Consider the following 20,541-nt stretch of genomic DNA (forward strand, 5'->3'; position numbering starts at 1 on the left):
CCTTTCATCTGAAGTGAGATATTTGTCTCCGTTGGTGTGCCACAGTGTTCATTATGCTGAGTGCTGTCTTATTCAGTGCCTCTCCATCTGCCCATCATAACACACCTCATCACCATCTACTCCTTGTTTCCTTTATCTCGGTCCCTCTATCTCTCCGCACAGCCACAGAAACAGAAAGACAGAGACGTTTGTTTCACGTTTACTTGAACTTCAATAGCAATACAAGACAATCAGAACACTTCAGGGTTGATATGTACAAGGATCTCAGGATCGCAGAAAAGTTCTGAGGTTTACATGATTGGTTCTGGAGCTCAGAGTTCTGTTGCTATGGCAAACACCAAGGCAACATGTTCCATCACCAAAAGTCAGTGGCAGGGGTCAGAGGTTTTGGTCTTGATGTGAAATGGGATTGGTCGAGAGTTCAAAATCAGCAAGAGAGGGGTGTGTAAGGGCCCCCCGTCCGTTGATATTGATAAAATACTCCACTGTGATACGTTAATTATACAAGAATGATGTATATACACACACGCACTCGTGCGCACACACGCGCGCACACACACACACTCACACACGCATGCTCACACATCCACACGCGCGCACACGCACACACACTTCAGCACGTTCCTCCTACAGTATGTAGCCTTGTAAAGCCACTATAAAGTCATGCACATGTTCTTTGAAAGGATTTTTTGGCAACACACAAGTGCTTCTTTGACACACTGTTTGCTTGCTACAGGGAGGGGCAACACCCAGCCGATGAGCCAATAGAAACTTGAGACAATGGGCCAGTAAGGATAAAGCACTGATGAGACAGGAAGACACAGTAGGATTTAGGAAAGAGGGGCGAGATAGAGGAGCAGAGAGCCGAGCGGAGAGTTATAAATGGATCACAGTCATAGAAAAGTAACAAAACATGAAAAGGGGGACGTCTCGTGGTGATCGGGAGATAGAAGCAGGAAGGAGCCATCATCATCATTGTCACCATCATCATCATTACCATCATCACCATCACCATCATCATCATCACCATTATCTTTATACTCTTTATCACTGTGATCATCATTACTATTTTCATCACCTTCCTCATCATTATTTACCATTATCTCCATCTTCCTCCTCCCTGTTTTCTATGCCCCGATCACCACCGCCCTAGTCACAGGCTCGTCACCCGCTGCATCTGTCCATCATCTCCCTCGGAGGTGGGCTCTGCTGTGTACACCGCCTCCCCGTTGGCTGCCAGCGGTGGCGGCTGGTAGAAGGTCTGCAAGTGATTGGGCCGCGGGCCCAGAGGCGGCCGGCCCAGGCTGTAGGGCAGTTCCAGGGCAGGCCGCTGGGGCTGGCCAGTCGGACTCACCTCTTCAAGACCTTCGGGGCTGCTGTCAGGGTAGGAGAGAGTTGGAGGGGAAGTGCGGGTGTAGAAGCGAGGAGGAGAACCGCTGCGGCTGTACACCTGGGGAGAGTGGCGGGAGTAGAGGTTGTTGGGTGGGGAGTTAGAGTCACGTGGAGCAAAGATATTTGTCGGGGGAGAGCTTCGGGGGAAGATACTGAGCGGCGGCGAATGGCGGTCTCCTGGGTAGAGAGGAGAGGGGTTGGAATCTCTGGCATAGATGGGTGAGGAGTCAGGGTCGAGGTCAAGATCGGGGGTCAAAGGCAGGGCAAAGCTGTCAGAATCATCCGGGTCACCGTGGTAGCAAAGAGGCCCTCTTTCTTTCCCTCGTTTCCATCCATCTAGCCCTCCATCTTTGCTCTCAAATAGGAAGGAATCCTCCCTGTCCATATCCATTCCCCCTCTCCACACGTCCAGTGCCCTGTCCTTCTGTTTTGCATTGTCACCCTCTCGCTCGATCCCCCCTCTCCATCCGTCCCTGTCCTTTAAAAACAATGATTCTTCTTTCTCTCTCTCCATCCCACCTCTCCATCCGTCGATCCCAAAATCTTTCTTCTGAGTTATGAACGTCTCCTCCTGCTCTGTCTCCGCTCCTCCCCGCCATACCTCCATCCTTCCGTCTCTCTTCTCCTCCCTCCCTCGGTCTATGCCACCTCTCCATTCTTCCATCTCTCCGTCTCTCTTCTGGGAGAGAAATGACTCGTCCCTCTCTCTCTCAGCAGCACCTCCTCTCCATTCCTCCATCATCCCATCTCTTTTTAAGAGAAATGTCTCTTCCTTCTCTCTGTCCTGGCCTCCTCTCCATCCTTCCATGCTTGCCTCCCTCTGCTTCATCAGCAGTGGTTCTTCCAGAGCCTTGTACAGCGGCTCAGACTCCTGCGGGGGAGGGGGAGGAGGAGGGGGTAGGGGCCTGTCCCGGTAACGTTCCCTGTCCCTCTCTCTGTCCCTCTCTCTGTCTCTCTCTGTCCCTCCGCTTGACTCCACCGTACTGCGGTGGCGGGACAGTGTGCCAGGGGTGCGGCTGAGGGTGGAGTAGGGCCGGGCCTGAACATCGGGGGGACGTGCTTGCTGCCTGTCCTGGAGCCCACGACGACCCAGAGTGCCTTGCAGCTGCGCCTTGTCCGCATCCTTAAGCTGCTCACGAGGTTCAGTGTCCCCGGGAACACGGGTGTGTGTCCAGCCGTCCTGCAAACGTGGCGTAGTGGCATGGTCCTGTCCGCGTGTTGTGGCCTGTGTGTCAGGGTCTTGTGATTGGTGCCGTGTGTGTGTCCAGCCCTCTTGTGTGTTGGGACGCGTGTGTGTTTGCATGGTGGAAGCCCAGCCCTCCTGAGGGTGCTGTGAGTGTCGACTCAGTGTGGCAGTGTGAGTGTGAGTTGGCCTGTCATGGTGGTGAGGCCTCGCTAGGCTGCCATAGCGCTCGGGGGGAACAGGCATGGGAACCGAGGGCCTCAAGTTGCTCTGCACTAGCTCAGAAATGATCATTTTCTCCAGTGCCGCTGCATCAGACAAGTTCCTGCGCATTCCGGGACCACTGGACAACTCTGCGGTGCCGTGGGGAGTGAGAAGAGCCGGGGAGACATCATTCCCTCCCATCCCGACTCCCCCTTCTCTCAGAAGGTCTGAGCTGCCAACCACCCCGGCTCGGGACCCCGGTCCAGCTGCCAGGCCATGCAAGGTGAAGGTGTTGGGGGTGTAGCCTCCGTTGAGACACACACTGTCCAGCCCGCAGGACTCCTGGCTCTGAGACACACCAACCTCTGTTAGAAGGAACAGGTAAATGTTAGGAGGACAGGTATACCATGTAAAAGTTAAAATCAGTTTAAGAGATTCATAGGGATGAATGCATGAATGAATGGAGATATTTAGGGGCTCATTAGTCTCTCAAGTCAGCCTCTCTTTCCCATGGTCTGTTAGAGTCAGGGAGAGTCGGTACGGCAGTCCGTTAAATTTCAGTGCAAGTTGGTTTGCCCTGGGGGTTCGCTGTGTAGAATGCAAACGACGCAAAACCAAGGCTTAGCCACAGTGGCCTGGGATCAAATTCAGCCTCGACCCTTTAGTGCATGTCATCCCCTCGCACTGCCCTGTCTTCCCTGTCTCTCTCCACTGTGACTACAAAAGCAAAAATACTCATAAAACAGAGTCAAAACCAGAAGCTGTTACAACACAAGGAAACAAAAGCGATGCAGGAGAATTCAATGCTGCCTTAGCCGTTGGCTGTACCGTTGGCTATAGCAGCAACGGTTTCCAGTAGGACTAACTTGTTGGACTGCAAAGTTGATGCAGTTAAGGATCTGGGGATTTGACCAGATATCCGTCTTAAGCTCTTGAATGCTTCAGCCATGCAAAGATACAGATGGGTAGGCAGAAGCATTTGGAAATTGCAGGAGCCACATGTTTGTCTTGAGAGACTAGGGGCTCATGTGCACTGAAACGTCCGTGGCAGTATCATAGAGGCTGGGTAATAACAACATTCTCTGATGAAATGTTATTTAGCCATATGGAGGAGATGTACGTTATATGTATGTTTTCATGATCTATGCATAGTTGTTGTGTGCACATGTAATGCGCAGATATGCACCATGAATTGAACCACAGTACACAAGGAAGTGGCACTCAATGGTTAGAGAGAGAGAGCACAATAAAGGAGAGCTCATACTCTGCTTGTTTCTGAAGGTTCCTACTGGTCCATGTTACCACAGAGAGACAGAGGGGGAAAGGGGCAAAAGGAAAAAAAAAAAACACAGTCAAAAGACAAACAAACATTTGTAAGTTCCAAAAAAATAAAAAGTTACATTTCACTGGCATAAGTAGAAAATGATTAAAATATTTAGACTGCTCACTGCACTTTTGTGTACTATAACTGACATGTTAACAGTTTCTAAGTATCCAGACAAAAACAGAAAAATGGCAAACTACATGCATATTTTTTTGGTCCCAGATAAGAGGACAGTCAGAGACCAACAAACAGAGGGAAGAAAGTAAGCTAAGAAGAGAAAAATAGACAAAACAGTGTGAGCAAGAGAGCTGTCGTGAGGCGGACCTGTGGAAGTGAAGGGTTGGTTGTATCCCTGGGCGAGCAGAGTGTCATAAGGAGACGCTCCAGGATGGGTCTGCAACACTGGATTAGTCAGGAAATGGTTCCCCAGAGCAGCTGGGAAAGGACAGGAAGATTAAATACAGACAACAAATAAATGCCACATTCTCGAATCATTAAACGTTAGCATCAAGCAAAGAAGGAGAACTGTGATTATAAGTGATTATTACCGCGGTTAAGCGTAGGAGTGTTGTTAACATCTGCCGCAATGAAGGATGATTCAGTCTGTCTGCGAACAGTGTCATTCCACATCCTCCTAATGCGGCTCTGGAACAGACATATTACACATAGAGTCAAGACGCACTCGCAGATGGAGAGAAAGAGAGGGAGCTACTGAAGGAGAGAGAGAGAGAGAGAGAGAGAGAGAGAGAGACTCTGTGCTGCACCTGTCTGTTAGCAGTGGCTCTTCGACCCTGACTGCTGCTGTAGCGGCTGTTGGAGCGCAGGGCGGCGCCCTTCACTGAGTCAGGAGAGCTGGTGGAGGAGGATCCACAGCACTGGGAGAGACGCAGACATCGGCCATAGTCCTTCTGGCCCTGCATGCAACAATAACATGCATAACATGTTAGTTTAATCATGACTAAAGATAACTGAGTAAGTATCGGTTTTAGGAAAGCTACTTTGAAAGTGTAGGTTTGCAGCTACCAATTACTCCACACTGGAAGAGCTTGAAGAAAAGCAAAGCTTCCCTCAGGAGGAATATATAGTTTTGTTACCTGAAGCTAATAAAGAAAAAGTAGTTCAAACTGCCTTGCAATAAATGATCAAATTGACACTGTAATAAAACATTATGCAACAGAGCAAAGAAAATTAAGTCACACGCCAACAAAAAATGCCAGTCATTTCAGTTTACTGCGAAAAGCACCCACTTGTTCACTGACACATTGCTTTGGTTTTTCATGCATCATTCTCACAGCTGCCTTCCAGAAATTAGAGTCTGGGGGGGCATTCTGCACCAAGCAGGAACCAGGTACACATGCAACAACTTCTCTGAGTATTTGTTAATAGAATATATTATAATTATACGGCTTAATCAGGTTTAGTTTTACAATTTTAGATTAAAAGCATTAAGCTAAATATTTTTTCACAGCATCCATGATATTTAAATCAAACTATCACACCTGGGTATTACGTCTAATAGTAATCTAGTTTAGTTTTCTGTCAAACTCTTAACTGGGTAGAAGGATTAACCTTGGATTATGACACAGGAGATAATACCAAATTGATAGTAATCACATCCAGTTGAGAAAAAAAAAAGTTCAACCAGTACCTTTCATGGCCAAAAATCATTTGTAGTTTCAGTAGCTAATATGATGATAATTATTGGTTTAATTACATGTAGTGAAACCACTCCCTCCCTCTCTCTCTCTCTCTCTCTCTCTCTCTCTCTCTCTTTCTCTTACACACACACACACACACACACACACACACACAAACCCACCTTCCTGGCGAGGGTGCAGTGCAGTATGGTGATGAGCAGGCCTTGGGCTGTGTTGAGGGAGGAGAAGAGGTAGGCCAGCAGAAGAGACGGGGCAGAGAGGAAGACGAGGCCTGAGGACCAAGTCACACTCTGGAGGAAGAGGAGGGTGAGGGAGCCCACTGCCCACGCCCTGGAGGAAGGAAGAGGACACTACTAAAGTTCGCTCTGAGAGATCTGGGGCCATTTTATCTGCGCACTTTCTTCTCTCGTGTCTTTTAATTTGTGAAAATATTTTTCATGACTCATGAAGAAACATAACTGAGAGCCAAAGCCACTGAGTCAAAGCTAACCTCCTTGGTCCGAGCTCAACCCATGGTCACCCAAAATAAATCAGCATGAATCATGATACTGACCTAAGGTTGTCATGACGACTGGAGTCTGGCTTCAGGGCAGCGGAGCTGTGCATCTTATGCAGGGTCATCACCAAGACGGCTAAGTTCAGCTGAGGGCAAATTAGGTCACAGACATTGTTCAGTGTGAAATACACCTCATAATAATCACTCAGAATAATGCTAGTAGAAGTTAAACTGATTGAAGTAGAAAATCTATGAATGACATCAAAGAAACAGTTCACCCAAAATACAAAACAGATATTTTCCCATCTACACATAGTGCAATCTATCCATCCAGATAGTTTGTGTATGATTTGGCGAGGCTGGAATTTGTAGTCCTTGGGGGCAGATAGATACAGTTTGCCAGTGTCATTTGGCAGGAAATGGTTCCCAATGAAACTCTTGCTCCCACAGGCCGTTGATTATGTCTGATATCTGTCACTGTTTTTGGAAAGAGCTGTTGCTGCTGCATTTTTCACATGGAAATGTTTGACAGTTCCAACAAATGCACATCCACCCAGCCCTATTATACTGTACTGTGGTGGCAGGAGACAGGAAAGATCATGAAAGACTGGAAACGTCACCAAATCACACAGAAAATATATATAAATATGTGTGTTGTATTTTAGGTAAACTGCTCCTTTAATGTACATGAGCAAAAGGTCTCACCGTTATTATGACAGCCACAGGTCCTAGGAAACTCCAGACAAAGTAATTGTCTGTCCGTAGCCAGCATCTACACACACACACACACACACACACACACACACACACACACACAAACAAATAACAGGAAATTGAAACATCCAATAAAACAGAGCCAGAGACAGACTGGGATGGTGCACAAATACATTTATGTAGGCAAGTAACTGTAGTCATGTGCAAATACACAAACACACACACACACACACACACACACACACACACACACTGCTCCACCTACGCAGTGTTTGAACCGTAGCCTCTGAAGTCTATGGCTGCCGACACAGCCACTACCAGCCCAGGAATAGAGTAGCCGCACAGGTAGAAATACTTCCTCCTGGAGTTGCGTCCTTCAAACACCTCGCGCTGCAGCAGGTACAGCTCCACTCCCTCCAGACACAGCCAGCAAAACACAGAGAGCAGGGAGAAGTGTAACAGGCCAGCGATGATGGAGCACGCCACCTGGAACAGGGGAAAGAGAGGAAAACAAGGAGACAGAGAGACACAACATGATGGAAGAGTAGCAGCAAAGGAACAACCCGTAACTATCCTGTCAACATTTGTGCAGTCTATTTACCTCAAGCATTGAGAATTGGACCTCACATTGAGCTGAAAATGAATTGTACTGGGCGACACAGAGCATTAGTCAACCCTGCCACTCCACTCTGTCTGTCATTAGCGCAGCGTCCCTGTACTCACTGTGAATTGGGTCTTGTTGGCACCAACGAGGAACAGCAGCTCAGTTACGAGCAGGTTGGCCCACAGGTTGCAGTGGATGCTGCTGTGGTCCGTGTGCCACGGTGCCCCCTGGCAGCACAGGGTGGTAAGGCAGGTGGCCAAACACACAAGGGCTACTGAGATGCCGACCCAGGAGACGACATAGACCAGCAGCTCCTCCACACCGACCCCCGACTGGGGAGAAAAGAAGTGAAGGGGTAGATTTTTTGTATTTTTGTTCTTTAAGACTACAGTACATGTGTATATGAAAACAGATGTTAACACAAGTTTGTGTTCCTTTTTTTGTATGTGTGTGTTTGTTTGTGTCTGTGTGTGTGTGTGTATTACATGAGCCATATTACAGTTTTTATCGATGGCTAACACGCATTTCTCAACACAGAGGTCACATTTTCAAAACGCTTCACTCAGTTAACATAACTGAACTGTGGATCACTTTTCATTGCTTTGACATAAAATGCATTTAATGGCGACATGTTCCAAAATTCATTCTTCTCTCATTCAATCTACCCCATAAAACAACCAAAAAAAAAAAAAAAAAAAAAAAAACTACCACTATATGCAAAATGTAGCAAAAATAAAACACACGGAGGGGTTTTGCTGAGTTAGTGATTCATTTTTTGACATGTGTATTAAGTATTATGCTGTATTATACTGTATTATGCAAAAAAAACCCTGAACCAACAAAAAACATCATCAGCAGCAACACCAACAAAGATCATTCAGACACAATGATCTTGTTGAGCGACAATCTTTGCTCGTGTTTTGGCAGGAGAAGCTGATTTTGAGACGTTGGTGAAGTGATTTGATAGATGAAGTACATTTTGGAGGCAAAATTATCTGCTGTGCCAAGCTGTGCTTCAGTGGAGAGAACCGTGTTACTGTAAGAGTTCTGTCAATGTGACTTCTGTACTGAGAAATGCTTGTTAGTAATCGGTAAAAACTGTAAAAGAAATGAAACTGCACTCAATAGAGAGAACATCTTTCAACACTTAATGCAATTTCATGGCAGACGAAACGCCCCCCGGCCTTCATCAGTATTGCTTTCAAAGCTGCAATCCGTGATGTATCACTCCACTCTGTGCTTGCTTGGTAAACATTGTGCTGGAGAGGGCTGTGGGGTGAAGTCAGGAAGAGTTGATGTTGCAGATGGATTGGAGACAGACAGGTCAAAGCTGACATATAACCCAGAACTGTGAAGCTAGGGCTTACGTGCTCTAATCTTGATTTTCAGTTGTGTAGGCATGACTGACACCTCAACTGTTTCCAGTGTTATAAAGTGCATGATGAAGTTATGAAGTGAGGGACACCCCTATGTGTAGTTGGTCGTGCACAACTGTGAAAGGCTGCACAACAGCATACATTTACCAAAATCACAGATTGTAGATTTATATCAGCATTGGTCTGCCATGAAATGGTTTTGAACTACTCTAAATGCTGTTATTGTCGTGTGTGTGTGTGTGTGTGTGTGTGTTACTCACTGCAGGTTGCTGGTATGTCATGAGGACAGCATAGCTGGACAGGTGGTTGCAGGCACAGGTAGTGTGTGTTTTGTTCGTGTGTATCAGTCGACAGCCCTGTGTGGACCACCTGCCACTCCCAGAGGATCCTGATGCATTCCAGAAAGAACAGTTGGGGCCAAAGTGGTTCTCGAGCTGTGAACACGGAAATAATAACACACACACACACACACACACACACACAAACACATTACATGCAAGATTGTTAGCAATTTGCTAATTCTGATAATCGGCTCTGAAGTAAAATCATCTCCAGTTGTTGTTTCATCCCACCTGCAGGTGTCTGAGAGTGAAGATCACGGGCTCAGAGAGGTAGACTCTGTTGGCACCTCTGTGGACGGAGGCAGAGATGACATGGGAGTTGACTACCAAGCTCCTACCCCTGACCTCTGACCCCTGGCCCAGCCCCAGGCCCAGTCCCAGCCGCAGAGTCGAGTTCTGCGTGGTGAGGAAGGAGCCCAGGTTCTTATAGAGAGACAGGACCAGCTTCACCTGGCCTGGAGAGGACAACAGAAGGGAGAACAACATGGTAATGAGGGGGGGGGGGGGAATCTGCATTTCTACCACTTCTGTATATTTTATTCATTAATTTATTTAGTTCTGACAGCACCAATTATTGGTCTGACCCATGATATAACAAACTATGCAATACAGAATATACAGATTTCTATCTACAAAGAGTGGGTGGTGTAGTACGGTGCATGCCACAGACCATTGTTGCTGTACTGCTGGAGAGCCATTGCTGAGATCTGTAGAATGCTGTCGCTGTCGTAGGAGTGAGGGAACGTCAGGTCCTGTATGTCTGCCTCTGTGTTCAGGACATACACCTCTAGATCTGTGCACACACAGACACACAAAGATGAGCTGGCAAAGTCCACAATACCCAAGAGTAGCACAGCAAAGAGAGAGTCACCAAAGACACGTACCAACATTAGGCGCCCTGTCACTGAAACGGCCCTCGTAGAGATTGTTTGCCAACAGAAATGCTCCTTTCTCTATTGCATCTAATAGCAGCGATGCAGAGCGTGACTGGTCGGCATTGCTCATGTCAGCCCAGGAAACCAGAGCCTCAGGACCCAGCAGGTTATCGACTGTCTGAACGACCGCCTGCGGGGGACACAGAGAGAGAGGAGTAGAACCACTTCCTAATGGTACCACTACTACAACTGCCATTACTACATTACTACTACATGTAAAAAATAATAAAGCAAACTCTATCTATCTATCTATCTATCTATCTATCTATCTATCTATCTATCTCTACTCAGAGTCATAACTTACCTGAACATAAGCTCTACATGTGCGTTCCCTCTTTTGCAGCTGAAATGGAGAAAAAGATCAAGCATCTATTGTTAGAGTCATCATCACTGACATTTCCAGGAAAGGTCAACAACACATCTGTATTAGCAGCGGGAACAATTTACCTTGTTATAATTGCGTGCCGCTGATTCTTTATTGGCCGGTCTCAAGGCCTGGAGCTGAGAGTCCAGGATGTCCAATAGCTGCTCAATAAGCTTGACAGACATGCTGACATCACCGGCATAGACCCGCCCCCGGGTCAGGTTGACCAGCTCCCCGGCAATGTTGGCTGCGTTCTCCCCACTCTTAATCTGGAGGCGAGTGGGGGTGTTTATAATGTCAAACATTTTGACATTTAAGAGAGAACGGCTTGCTGACTGGCTCAGGGGCATTTGCACAGCATGTGTGTTTGTGTCTGTGTCTGTCTGTGTGTGTATTTGTCTCTGTGCGTATGTGTGCGTGTGTGTGTGTGTGTGTGTGTGTGTGCTTGTGTGCGTGCATGTGGTGTGTGTGTGTGTGTGTGTGTGCGCAACTAACCTTCTGTGCAATCTGGCTGACCCAGGGTGAGGTGCAGTTGGAAAGGTCAGGCCCTCTGGAGCTCCATCCCACTGGAGACAACATGCACTGATAGGAGGCTATACCTGGAGTGGCAAGCACAGAGACAGGTAGACAGAAACAGTGAAAAAGGGAAGGGAGACAGCAAGGGAAAACAAGAGAGAGAGAGAGACAGAGAGTAGTCTGAGTGTGGCGAATAGGGAGAGTACTATTTTACCTGAGGTGGTTTGTCACCTCCCTGCACTTCTCCTCTCATGCATATTTAAGTATGAGACAACAGCTACAAACTGTGCAGTTATAACCATGATTTAAGATAAGATCATTCCCCCGATGTAATCAGCACCTCAGTGCTAAGGCCATGTCGGAGCCATGCAATGTAATTGGGACCGGACAGAAATGCACCACAGCATCATCTACATAATCTGCATAACAGCTTTTTCTCAACGGGAGAGATGCACAGGGAGAGGAAAGCTGATAAAAATCACCTTTACCTCTGTGTACAACAAAACCCTCTCTTTCTCTCTCTCTCTCTCACACTCTCATACATTCTCTCTGTCTCTGTCTCTGTCTCTGTCTCTCTCTCTCTCTCTCTCTCTCTCTCTCTCTCTCTCTCTCTCACTCGCTCTCTCTCTCTCTCTCTTTTCTCTCATCTGGAGGCAAGTTCAAAGAGAGGACATCCGACTATATTTCACAGGGAAACGAGATCCAGGCACACACATGCAAATACCACGTACCCACAAACACACATACAGGAAAACAAATGCAAGTGGAACTATGAGACGATTTACTGTGCAAATTAAAATCATTTGCCCACATATGCCATTACCCTCCCACTACACATGCACACACACACACACACACACACACACACACACACTCTCCACTCACATAATGTACCACACACTTACCCAGTGACCCTTTAGGACAGGGCCTCTCCACTGTCTCTCCCTTCAAGGTGGGAGGCCACTGCACCCCTCTCGCCACCCGGCCCTCACACCCGCCCACCTGGCCTGGGCCCCCAGGAGCCAAGGGAACACGCAGAGGAGGCCGGGGGGTTAAAGGGACCATGGCTGTGATGGGGCGCTGGTCAAAAGGCCCTCGGTTGATCACGCCAATGGGGTGAGATGCTGAAGGCCGCACGGGGGTCAGAGCCACAGTGGCCGTGTAGGAGCGGACCGTGGTCATCAGGGAGGACAGGGGACCTGCGTGGGACACAAGCATCAACCTACTGATTCTCCAGCATCATCGCCTCGGTAAGTACACCATGGTCTGGGTGAACAATTCAAACTATGTGAGTCCGTCTCAAGTTCAATCACTGATCTAAATTCACAGCCTCTGTAACCACAGCAACAAAATGAAACAGCAGCAAGCCCCGCAAACATTAAAAGCTCTGCGCCTAAATCAATCAGATGACTGTTATTTTGTAAAACACAACGACAAGGAGGAGAGGAAACACTAGCAATGGATGATTTTCAAATTTGGCCATGGTGTTTGCATTTCTTAGTGCTGGACTTCATTGCAAAAACACTCGTTAGTGGGGATAATACCACACCAAAGGAACAAGACACATACAGACCGACCACACTGAAGACCTAGCTCATTGTGCTTAAAAAAATAAAATTAAAGAGATGCAGCAAAAAGAAAAACAAATCCTGAAGAAGACGAAAAAAAAAAACATAATCTAAATTACGTGAGCGCTGTTATTCTAAAGTTTTGTCTGGTGACCATGGTACAAGTGTGATAATCCATGATGAGGTGTGTGTTTTAGTGGTTTAATTATTTTAAGAACCACCCAATGCAAAGTGAATCATGGTACTTTGCCTCCACATTGTGCATTTAAAGACTTTTAATGCACACCTCTTTGTGGATTATCATTGAATTTGAAGACATGGGTGTAGGTGTTCAACAGACCTTTAGTGGGTGGGGGTGGTGTGAACTGCAGCGGGTATCTCAGGACGTAGTAATTATTCCACACGTACAGCTGGTTGTCTCTGGGGTTGTAGTCTATGGAGGAGATGTACTGGTAAGGGTTGGGGAATGGGATTTGAACCGGCAGCTCCTGACCACGGCTGGTGTCGTAGGCGTACACCACCATGTCGCCGCCCACCCGGCCGTCAGCCTGCCCCTCATCGTCCTGGAAGACAGAGCGCACGGCGTAGAGCACACCGCACGCCATGAAGGCGTTGCTCGCCCCGCGTTTATCAAAGCCCGTGGCCCACGTGCCCTCGAAGCGCAGGGTGTACGGGTTCACCTGGAGGATGGGGCAGACACGAGAGGAGGAGAGGAATCAATCAGCAGTGCAACCTTCCTCTTGTCCTCCTTTCTCTCCCAACCTTAAACCATCCATCTCTCCCCTCCTGCCACCTCTCCTACCTGGCTGACCACTATGCGTCCGTTATTGGCCTCAGTGGAGTAGATGACCCAGAGGCCGTTCTCGTCCACTGCCAGATCGATGTCTGACTTCCCTCCCCAGCGGTACGGCGACGTGTCGTGGTAGTTAGCATTGACCACCACTGCCTCACCGCTCTTGATGCGTGTCCGCAGGTCATACTTGACCAGATTGCGCGTTCGCTCCTTGTTGTAAAACACGGCTCCATCATACACCACAAAGCCTGTACCGTCCACACGGCTGGGCAACCTAACGATCCAACAGAGGGAGAGAGAGCGATAAAAGATGAAGTCAGTGTGCATCAGGACTGGACAATTTCCTATCAAATTCAAACACTGGGTATGCAATCATTTTCTGCAGCTATGGATTAAGATGGAGGACGTTCAGATGACATAACATAACTTCAGGCAGCCACATTAAAGGTCATCAGCTCTTTCATTTGTTACTGTCCGATATTAACAGAACTGAACAGACATGGTTTGGTTCAACTTGAAATAGATCATTTCACCACTGACACATCTGACTCATTTTGTGTTTAGATAATACCAGTTTGTTACTGTAGCTAGTTCATAGCTAACCATGGCTGTGGTGTTAAAAGTATACAAGGCAAAACTGCTGAAGGTCGATTTAAGTGACACTCAATTTAAGGAAAGTGTGAACTACTAAGCACCATGCTTGAGCCTACATGGTTCTCATCATCTGCCCGACTTGCAGATTAATTATGTCTTTATTTTAGGCCTACCTGTTTTTTGTAAGCTGTTTCTAAATGGTACTGACTTAAATGACCCCAAGGTGACTTTTATTTTGGTAACACTTTCCAAGAAGAGAACAACAATTAACGTTAGTTAACGTTAGTTAATGTTGTAATGGTTAATTAACTGTTAGTTAATGATTATTATGGCATTTACTAATGTTAATAACATCTACAATAACCCTTAAATAACATACAAATTAATACTTTAGCATGAACAGCATTAGTACATGATTCTTAGACACATTAGTTAATGGTTAGGTAACTGTTACTTATTGTTTATTACCTGTTACTTAATGCTTATTACGGCATTAACTAACGTTAATTGTTGTACTCTTATTGTAGTGTTACCTTTATTTTTAGACGTGAGTAGGTGTACTTTATTAGTCCACAAAGGTTAATTTGTCTTTTATTCCATGTGCAGTCCACAGTCAAGACACAGATAAATTCACAACAATTAAAAAGTATAAAATCATTTACAACGCTGTGCACATCTGTGCATCTGTGCACTGTGCACACATCTAAAACACAATGCAAGAATAGAAATCCCCATGTAAAAAAAAAAAAAAAAAAAAAGCTGAAACACAGAGTGTAAGATGTGTGTTGGGTCTGAAATTATCTTCTGGGCCAGTTTGATTTTGCACCTTTAACATATCTGAACAGTGACTATATCTAGTGGAAGGAAGTTTTGGTGGTGCTTAGTAGTGACAAGCAAGTTATCTACTCGGTGTTTTGTATTAGAAACTGCAACTAAAGACAGCACACTTTACTGTAATTTAATGTAATTTAATTTAGAGACAAATCTACCTTATTCACCTTTACTTGGAACATAAATGATGTAAAGGTCGGTGGACGGGATGTAACTTAAACCAAATTTCCCCATGGGGACAATAAAGTATGATTGATTGATTGATTGATTGATTGAAGGTGCACTATGTAAAATAGCCACACCTTTTTGACTCAAAAGACAAAAAAAAAAAAAAAAAAAAAAAACAAGGAAGGAGCATGAAATTTGATGGCTGAGTCAATATGCTTCTCATCTTTGGCTGGATTAACTAATAAATACGTATTCCATGCTTTTTGTCAGTTGAGTCGAAATGGTCCCTACTTCAATCTACCCAGCCGTCTCTCATTTTCTTGCCTGGTGATTATTAGACATCAGACATTTGTTTGCTGGAAAAAAATGTGATACAAGCACAGCCTTATTTCTCTATAGAAATACTTTATATCTGTAGATAATAATTATAATTTCTGGGGCATTCTGGGCTCACCATGTAGAGCACATACCGTGTCACACTAAGGCTAAGCCGCAGCGGCCCAGGCTCGAATCTGGCCTGGACCCTTTGTTAAAACAATCCTTTCTCACTACCGAATGAAGTTACATTGACTGGACTGAAAGGCTGATTGGCACTAGTCATGTTATACAAACACCACTCCCCAACACACACACACACAAACACACACACACACACGGACACATATTACTCACTTGTAGGTGGTGGTGACCCTGTTCTGGCGGTAGTCGTCCCATGAGGCGTACTCGTACAGCACCTCTGTCCTATAGGGTGTCCATGGCATGACATAGAGCCGATCACCAGCTTGCAGCGGGTCCTTACACCACGCCCCTGACTGATGTTCTGCCTCCAGGAGAGACGAGGCTGGCTGGATGCTGAGCAGGGAGCCGGGACACACGAAAACTGGAGGAGGGGGAGTTGGGTGGCGGGGAGAGGTGGGTATGAGAAGGGAGGAGAAGAGTAGAGGAGAAGTGAGGGAGAGTAAATGAGAGAAAAAAAAGCAGGACAGAATGGGTAGATAGTAGAAACAGGTGAGGAAGGAAAAATGGATTGATGTATGTAAAATGGATCGAGTTAGATGCAGTTGATGCAGCGAAGTTGAGACAGAGGAAGGAGAGAGAAAGAGAGAGGGATTTAAAACACCCGTGTGGCTCTTGAAGGACAAGTAAATGAAGAGACATAAAAAGGGTTGAAAATCACACACTGTTAGTGTGTGTGTGTGGTGAGTAATACAACAGGGACACTGCAATGAAAGGTGTGTGAGTATTTATGTGCTTTTGGACGTGTGTGTGTGTGTGTGTGTGTGTGTGTGTGTGTGTGTGTGTGTGTACATGTTTCTGTGTTAGTGCATAAAGGGACAAGAGTGTGAGGTAGAGTCAGGGACGCAGAAGGCGGGGCTACATTTTGCCTTGAAGTGAATGAGAGGGCAGGTTAGTTTACGCAGAGCACAAGGATTGGTCCACCCACATGTCAATCACTGTATGGACACATATGTATACTGTACAGTCTCACACTGGCATGCAAATAGGCATGCACACGCACTCACACACATAAGCAGTGCTTAGTAAGCACACGCTCAGACAGATATACAATCACACACATTTGGTCTTATTTTTCCTATGAAGATAAATAAGGGGCTCTTCCTATAAGGGGAAGAAAAGGGAAAATAAGCATGGAGAGGATGACAGGACAGGAAGGAAGGAAGGAAGGAAGGAAGGAAGAAGGGAGAGAGACAGAAAGAAAGAAAGACAAAAAGAAAGAAAGAAAGAAAGAAAGAAAGAAAGAAAAAGAGGAGGGCAAGTGATGTGAGTGCAACTATTTTGTGGGGAAAATACTGGTGCTGCGTGGGGGTAAAGCAGAAAGATTGGGAAGGAAAACAGAAGGTGTGTGTGTGTGTGTGTTTGTGTGTGTGTTTGTGTGTGAAGTAGAGAGAGCACAGAAAAAAGGTAGGAAGGTAGGAATAGTGTTTATTTTTGTGTGCGCACAGGAATACAGATGACAGAGAGATGGACTGGGAGCAAGAGAGAGGGAGAAGAGACTGGAAGGTCAATAGAGAAGTAGAGATGAGAGGGAGAGAGAGAGAGACAGGGAGAGAGAGAGAGAGAGAGAGAGAGAGAGAGAGAGAGCAAGAGAGAGCGAAAGTGGCTATAGGTGCAGAACCTGGATAAAATTGAAGGGTGGTTTTCCATACAACAAGAGATGGATCAAATGAAAATAAAAAGGAATAAAGGAGGGAATGAAAAAAAGGAGGGGGGGGCAACATCCAGCATGACTACGAAACAACGTCCTAGGGTAGGAGGAAGAGAGAAATGGTAGGAGAGAGGAAGAGAAGGAGAGAAAGAAGGGGTCGGGGGGTAAGGAGAGATCAAGATGCTACAATGTATTGTCTTTACCTTTTTGGTCCACTTCTACTCAAGCATAGGAAAAAAGAGGGAGAGAAAGAAAGAGAAGTCAGAGGATGAAAGAAGGGAAAGAAAGAAAGAAAGAAAGAAAGAAAGAAAGAAAGAAAGAAAGAAAGAAAGAAAGAAAGAAAAGAAAATAGAATTGCACAGAAAAAAGACTTTGGAACGCATCCTCGCCACAAAACATTATAGTTCACAAAGAAAAGAAAGAAGAAGAAGCACAAAAGAGAAAGAGCAAAGACCTAGCTGCACCCAACCCTGCACCCCACCCCCTCCACCCCCCGCCGCCCATCCCTCCCTTTCCCCCTCCTCCGCGATCTCTCCTTCTCTCAATCAAGCTCCTGTGGAGAAAAGAGAGCAACTCCTGTGGTGTGACTCTGGAAAAGAAAGCACACACACGCACACACGCACAAACACATACACACACACATAACAACAATTTCTGTCTCTCTCTTCTATTTCCTCGATCCAACTCTTGTTCTTGTTCTCTCTTTCTATCTCACACACTCACAATGCAGACACGCACACACACACACACACTCACACACACTCACACATACAGACAAACAGTCCCTGAGAAAAAAGCATCTCCTCTATCCATCAATCTCTCTCAGAGAGACAGCAGACATTAGAAGTTATAAGAAAAGAAATATTTATTATAATAACAAAAATAGTGTTAGTCTGTCTGTGCTTTGTACGTACATGCACAGACTTGCATGTAATCATTGTGTCAGTGAGTGCATGTGCATGCATGTGTGTATGTTTGTGTGTGTGCCTCTGTGTGTATGTACTCACTGTAAGGGACACACTCATACTGGATCTCCAGGTATTTGTATGTTCCGGGACAGGGGTCCGGGAAGACATCCACCCCTGCTACCACCACACACTGAGTCCTGTTGTTACACCTAGAAAATGGGACGGAATGAAGAAGTGGATGGAGGGAGGGAAGGACAAAAGAAAAGATGGGGTAAGAGAGAAAGGAGAGTGATTAACAGACAGGAAAGGGGAAGTAGAGGACACTCCATTTGTCCGCTCTCCCTCTCCCTCTCCCTCTCTGTCTTTGAATATTGATCAGTTCTTCTAGGAAAACACTGCTGAGTACACAGCTAATGGTGCCAGCATTCAAACTCAGCTGGAGGGATTACTGCACTTGCACACACATACACACACACACACACACACACACACACACACACACACACACACACACATACACACACACAAGCCCATGACATACGACACAAGCATTTGCCTTGGGTAATGTTTCTCTTACATGAGCCAACTTGCACACAGCAGTACATGTACACCATTATAGATGTTGAAACCACTGATTGGTTTAATTGCTTCACAAGTAGTCTGTCAACACACACACACACACGCACACACACACACACACACACACACACGGCAAAGGGGTGACACAAAGCTTATGTCACTCTTGTTGAATCATGTTACCCCATAGCACACAGGGCGTACTGCATGCATAATGGTATAGCTGTGCGACCCCAATACTGGTTTAACTGATTCACCACACACAGACACACAGACACACAGACACACAGACACAAACACACACACACACACACACACACACTCACACACCTCTGGGCCATGATCTTTAGAGCATCGGGGAGGTAACACTGTGTGTTCTCCATCTGGAAGGGGTCTGCGTCACAGATCTTGTCATCGGTGCGTCCATAGTTGGCCGTCTCCACCATCACCACGTCACTGCCTGGGCAGCGCAGCTCGATGGGGTAGCCCTCGCACGCCAGCTCCCTGCGCAGGAGCCCAAACGGCATGGCTGCCCTTGACATAGCTAGACATGGGGGTTGGGATGGGGGTGAAGTTAAGGTGGTGTGTAAATAGAAAAAGAAAGAAAGAAAGAAAGAAAGAAAGATTTTCAAGTACAAACTGTGGTGCTTTACATCTTCTTAAACAAGTCAACTGCAGCTGATCATGGCTGCTAAATAAAAGATGTGATTGGTATTGCAGAGTTAGATCCCTGATCTATGGATTAGATCAGCCATCCAGTATAACAAGTGTGTTCACGGGCGCACCAATAATCCTCTCTGAACCCAATTAAGGCAATACTCTGATTACCACAAGTCAAAGTAGGTCCATACCTGTAGGTGCAGCATAACCCAATTAGCTCATCTCAGAAATTAATTTAATTATTTTTTTTAGTAATTAAAATTTTAAAACAAATTATAAATAACAGCACAAAAAAATTAATCAATTTCATTTTTAAATCTGTTTATCTGACCAAATTAATTGCATTGGAAGGGTGTCCCAGATGCCATGCCAAGTGCGTTTCTTGACACAAACATGGTTCTTGCCTGTCATGAGGGTTTAGCTTAGTGATTGTTGTTTTGTTTTCTATAAACAGCAGGCCTGCAAAGTTGAGACAGTAAACAGAGATTAAGGGCTCTAAATAAACTTGAACATGAACTTGAACTTGAACTTGAAATGACAGTGTAACAACAATCACATGTCATGTTCACGTCAGGCAGGTGAATCGTGGCGTGTTTGGAGTCAAGTTCAAGTGTCCTATAAACACGTTTGACATTTATTTTGTCAGGTCCGATCTCCCTGTGCCACTACCATGACTGTCAAATGAATAAACTCGAGTCATTGGAGGGAAATCGCATCCATCCGGTCTGCGTAACGCTTGAATCAAACTATTATCTTAATCCTGTTCATTCACACCAGCTGGTCAGTGGGTATGTTCCCTTTGGATCTGTCCGTGGTGCTGAATGAGAGCCTGTTCATCGACTGTGAGTCTGCGACATCTGAAACACTCCCTTTGGCAAGCTCCACACCTCAAATGTTTCCGCAATCCTTTGTTTATACGGGACTCAGCATTTCATAAACTTTGCCAAGATGACTTTGCCTCATTCTTGGTACACAAGCACTGGGCTGAGCTCCAGTTCAGGAAGACTTTGCTATTCAATGAAATAGCTGATTTGTTTTCTTTTTTTTTTTTTTTTTTTTGGTGCTCTTGTTGTTGCCTGGCAAGTCGTCCCATCCTCCTACATCAACAAACACCTCAACGTGATACCTCCGCTGGGGTGTGACTCTTACCTTGGCCAGAGGGGGCAACG

At 45.9% G+C, this 20,541-nt stretch overlaps 1 protein-coding gene across 3 annotated transcripts in view; it reads right to left on the bottom strand.

Moving 5' to 3' along the window:
- Nucleotides 1–184: 184 nt before the first annotated feature.
- The window catches only part of LOC115358766 (adhesion G protein-coupled receptor L1-like), a 28,252-nt gene continuing 7,895 nt past the window's right edge, over nt 185–20,541 (bottom strand). Inside the window, exons 2-26 of one of the 3 annotated variants that reach the window (XM_030050775.1) lie at nt 20,522–20,541; nt 19,043–19,256; nt 18,236–18,345; nt 17,432–17,446; nt 15,734–15,941; nt 13,478–13,742; nt 13,016–13,355; nt 12,013–12,306; nt 11,087–11,190; nt 10,675–10,860; nt 10,532–10,570; nt 10,177–10,357; nt 9,963–10,085; nt 9,524–9,747; nt 9,212–9,385; nt 7,695–7,907; nt 7,237–7,457; nt 6,963–7,029; nt 6,315–6,403; nt 5,923–6,091; nt 4,868–5,017; nt 4,652–4,748; nt 4,428–4,538; nt 4,044–4,064; nt 185–3,144 (exon numbers count right to left, since the gene is read on the bottom strand). The exon at nt 20,522–20,541 is cut by the window's right edge and continues 100 nt beyond it. In XM_030050775.1, coding sequence (XP_029906635.1) covers nt 1,154–3,144; nt 4,044–4,064; nt 4,428–4,538; nt 4,652–4,748; nt 4,868–5,017; nt 5,923–6,091; nt 6,315–6,403; nt 6,963–7,029; nt 7,237–7,457; nt 7,695–7,907; nt 9,212–9,385; nt 9,524–9,747; nt 9,963–10,085; nt 10,177–10,357; nt 10,532–10,570; nt 10,675–10,860; nt 11,087–11,190; nt 12,013–12,306; nt 13,016–13,355; nt 13,478–13,742; nt 15,734–15,941; nt 17,432–17,446; nt 18,236–18,345; nt 19,043–19,256; nt 20,522–20,541 — 5,626 coding nt within the window. In that variant the 3' untranslated portion in view covers nt 185–1,153. The remainder of the gene's footprint in view (nt 3,145–4,043; nt 4,065–4,427; nt 4,539–4,651; nt 4,749–4,867; nt 5,018–5,922; nt 6,092–6,314; nt 6,404–6,962; nt 7,030–7,236; nt 7,458–7,694; nt 7,908–9,211; nt 9,386–9,523; nt 9,748–9,962; nt 10,086–10,176; nt 10,358–10,531; nt 10,571–10,674; nt 10,861–11,086; nt 11,191–12,012; nt 12,307–13,015; nt 13,356–13,477; nt 13,743–15,733; nt 15,942–17,431; nt 17,447–18,235; nt 18,346–19,042; nt 19,257–20,521) is intronic. The other 2 variants (XM_030050782.1, XM_030050790.1) reach the window with 2 other exon arrangements.

Source organism: Myripristis murdjan, chromosome 1 (genome assembly GCF_902150065.1).
Source record: "Myripristis murdjan chromosome 1, fMyrMur1.1, whole genome shotgun sequence".
Taxonomy (NCBI): domain Eukaryota; kingdom Metazoa; phylum Chordata; class Actinopteri; order Holocentriformes; family Holocentridae; genus Myripristis; species Myripristis murdjan.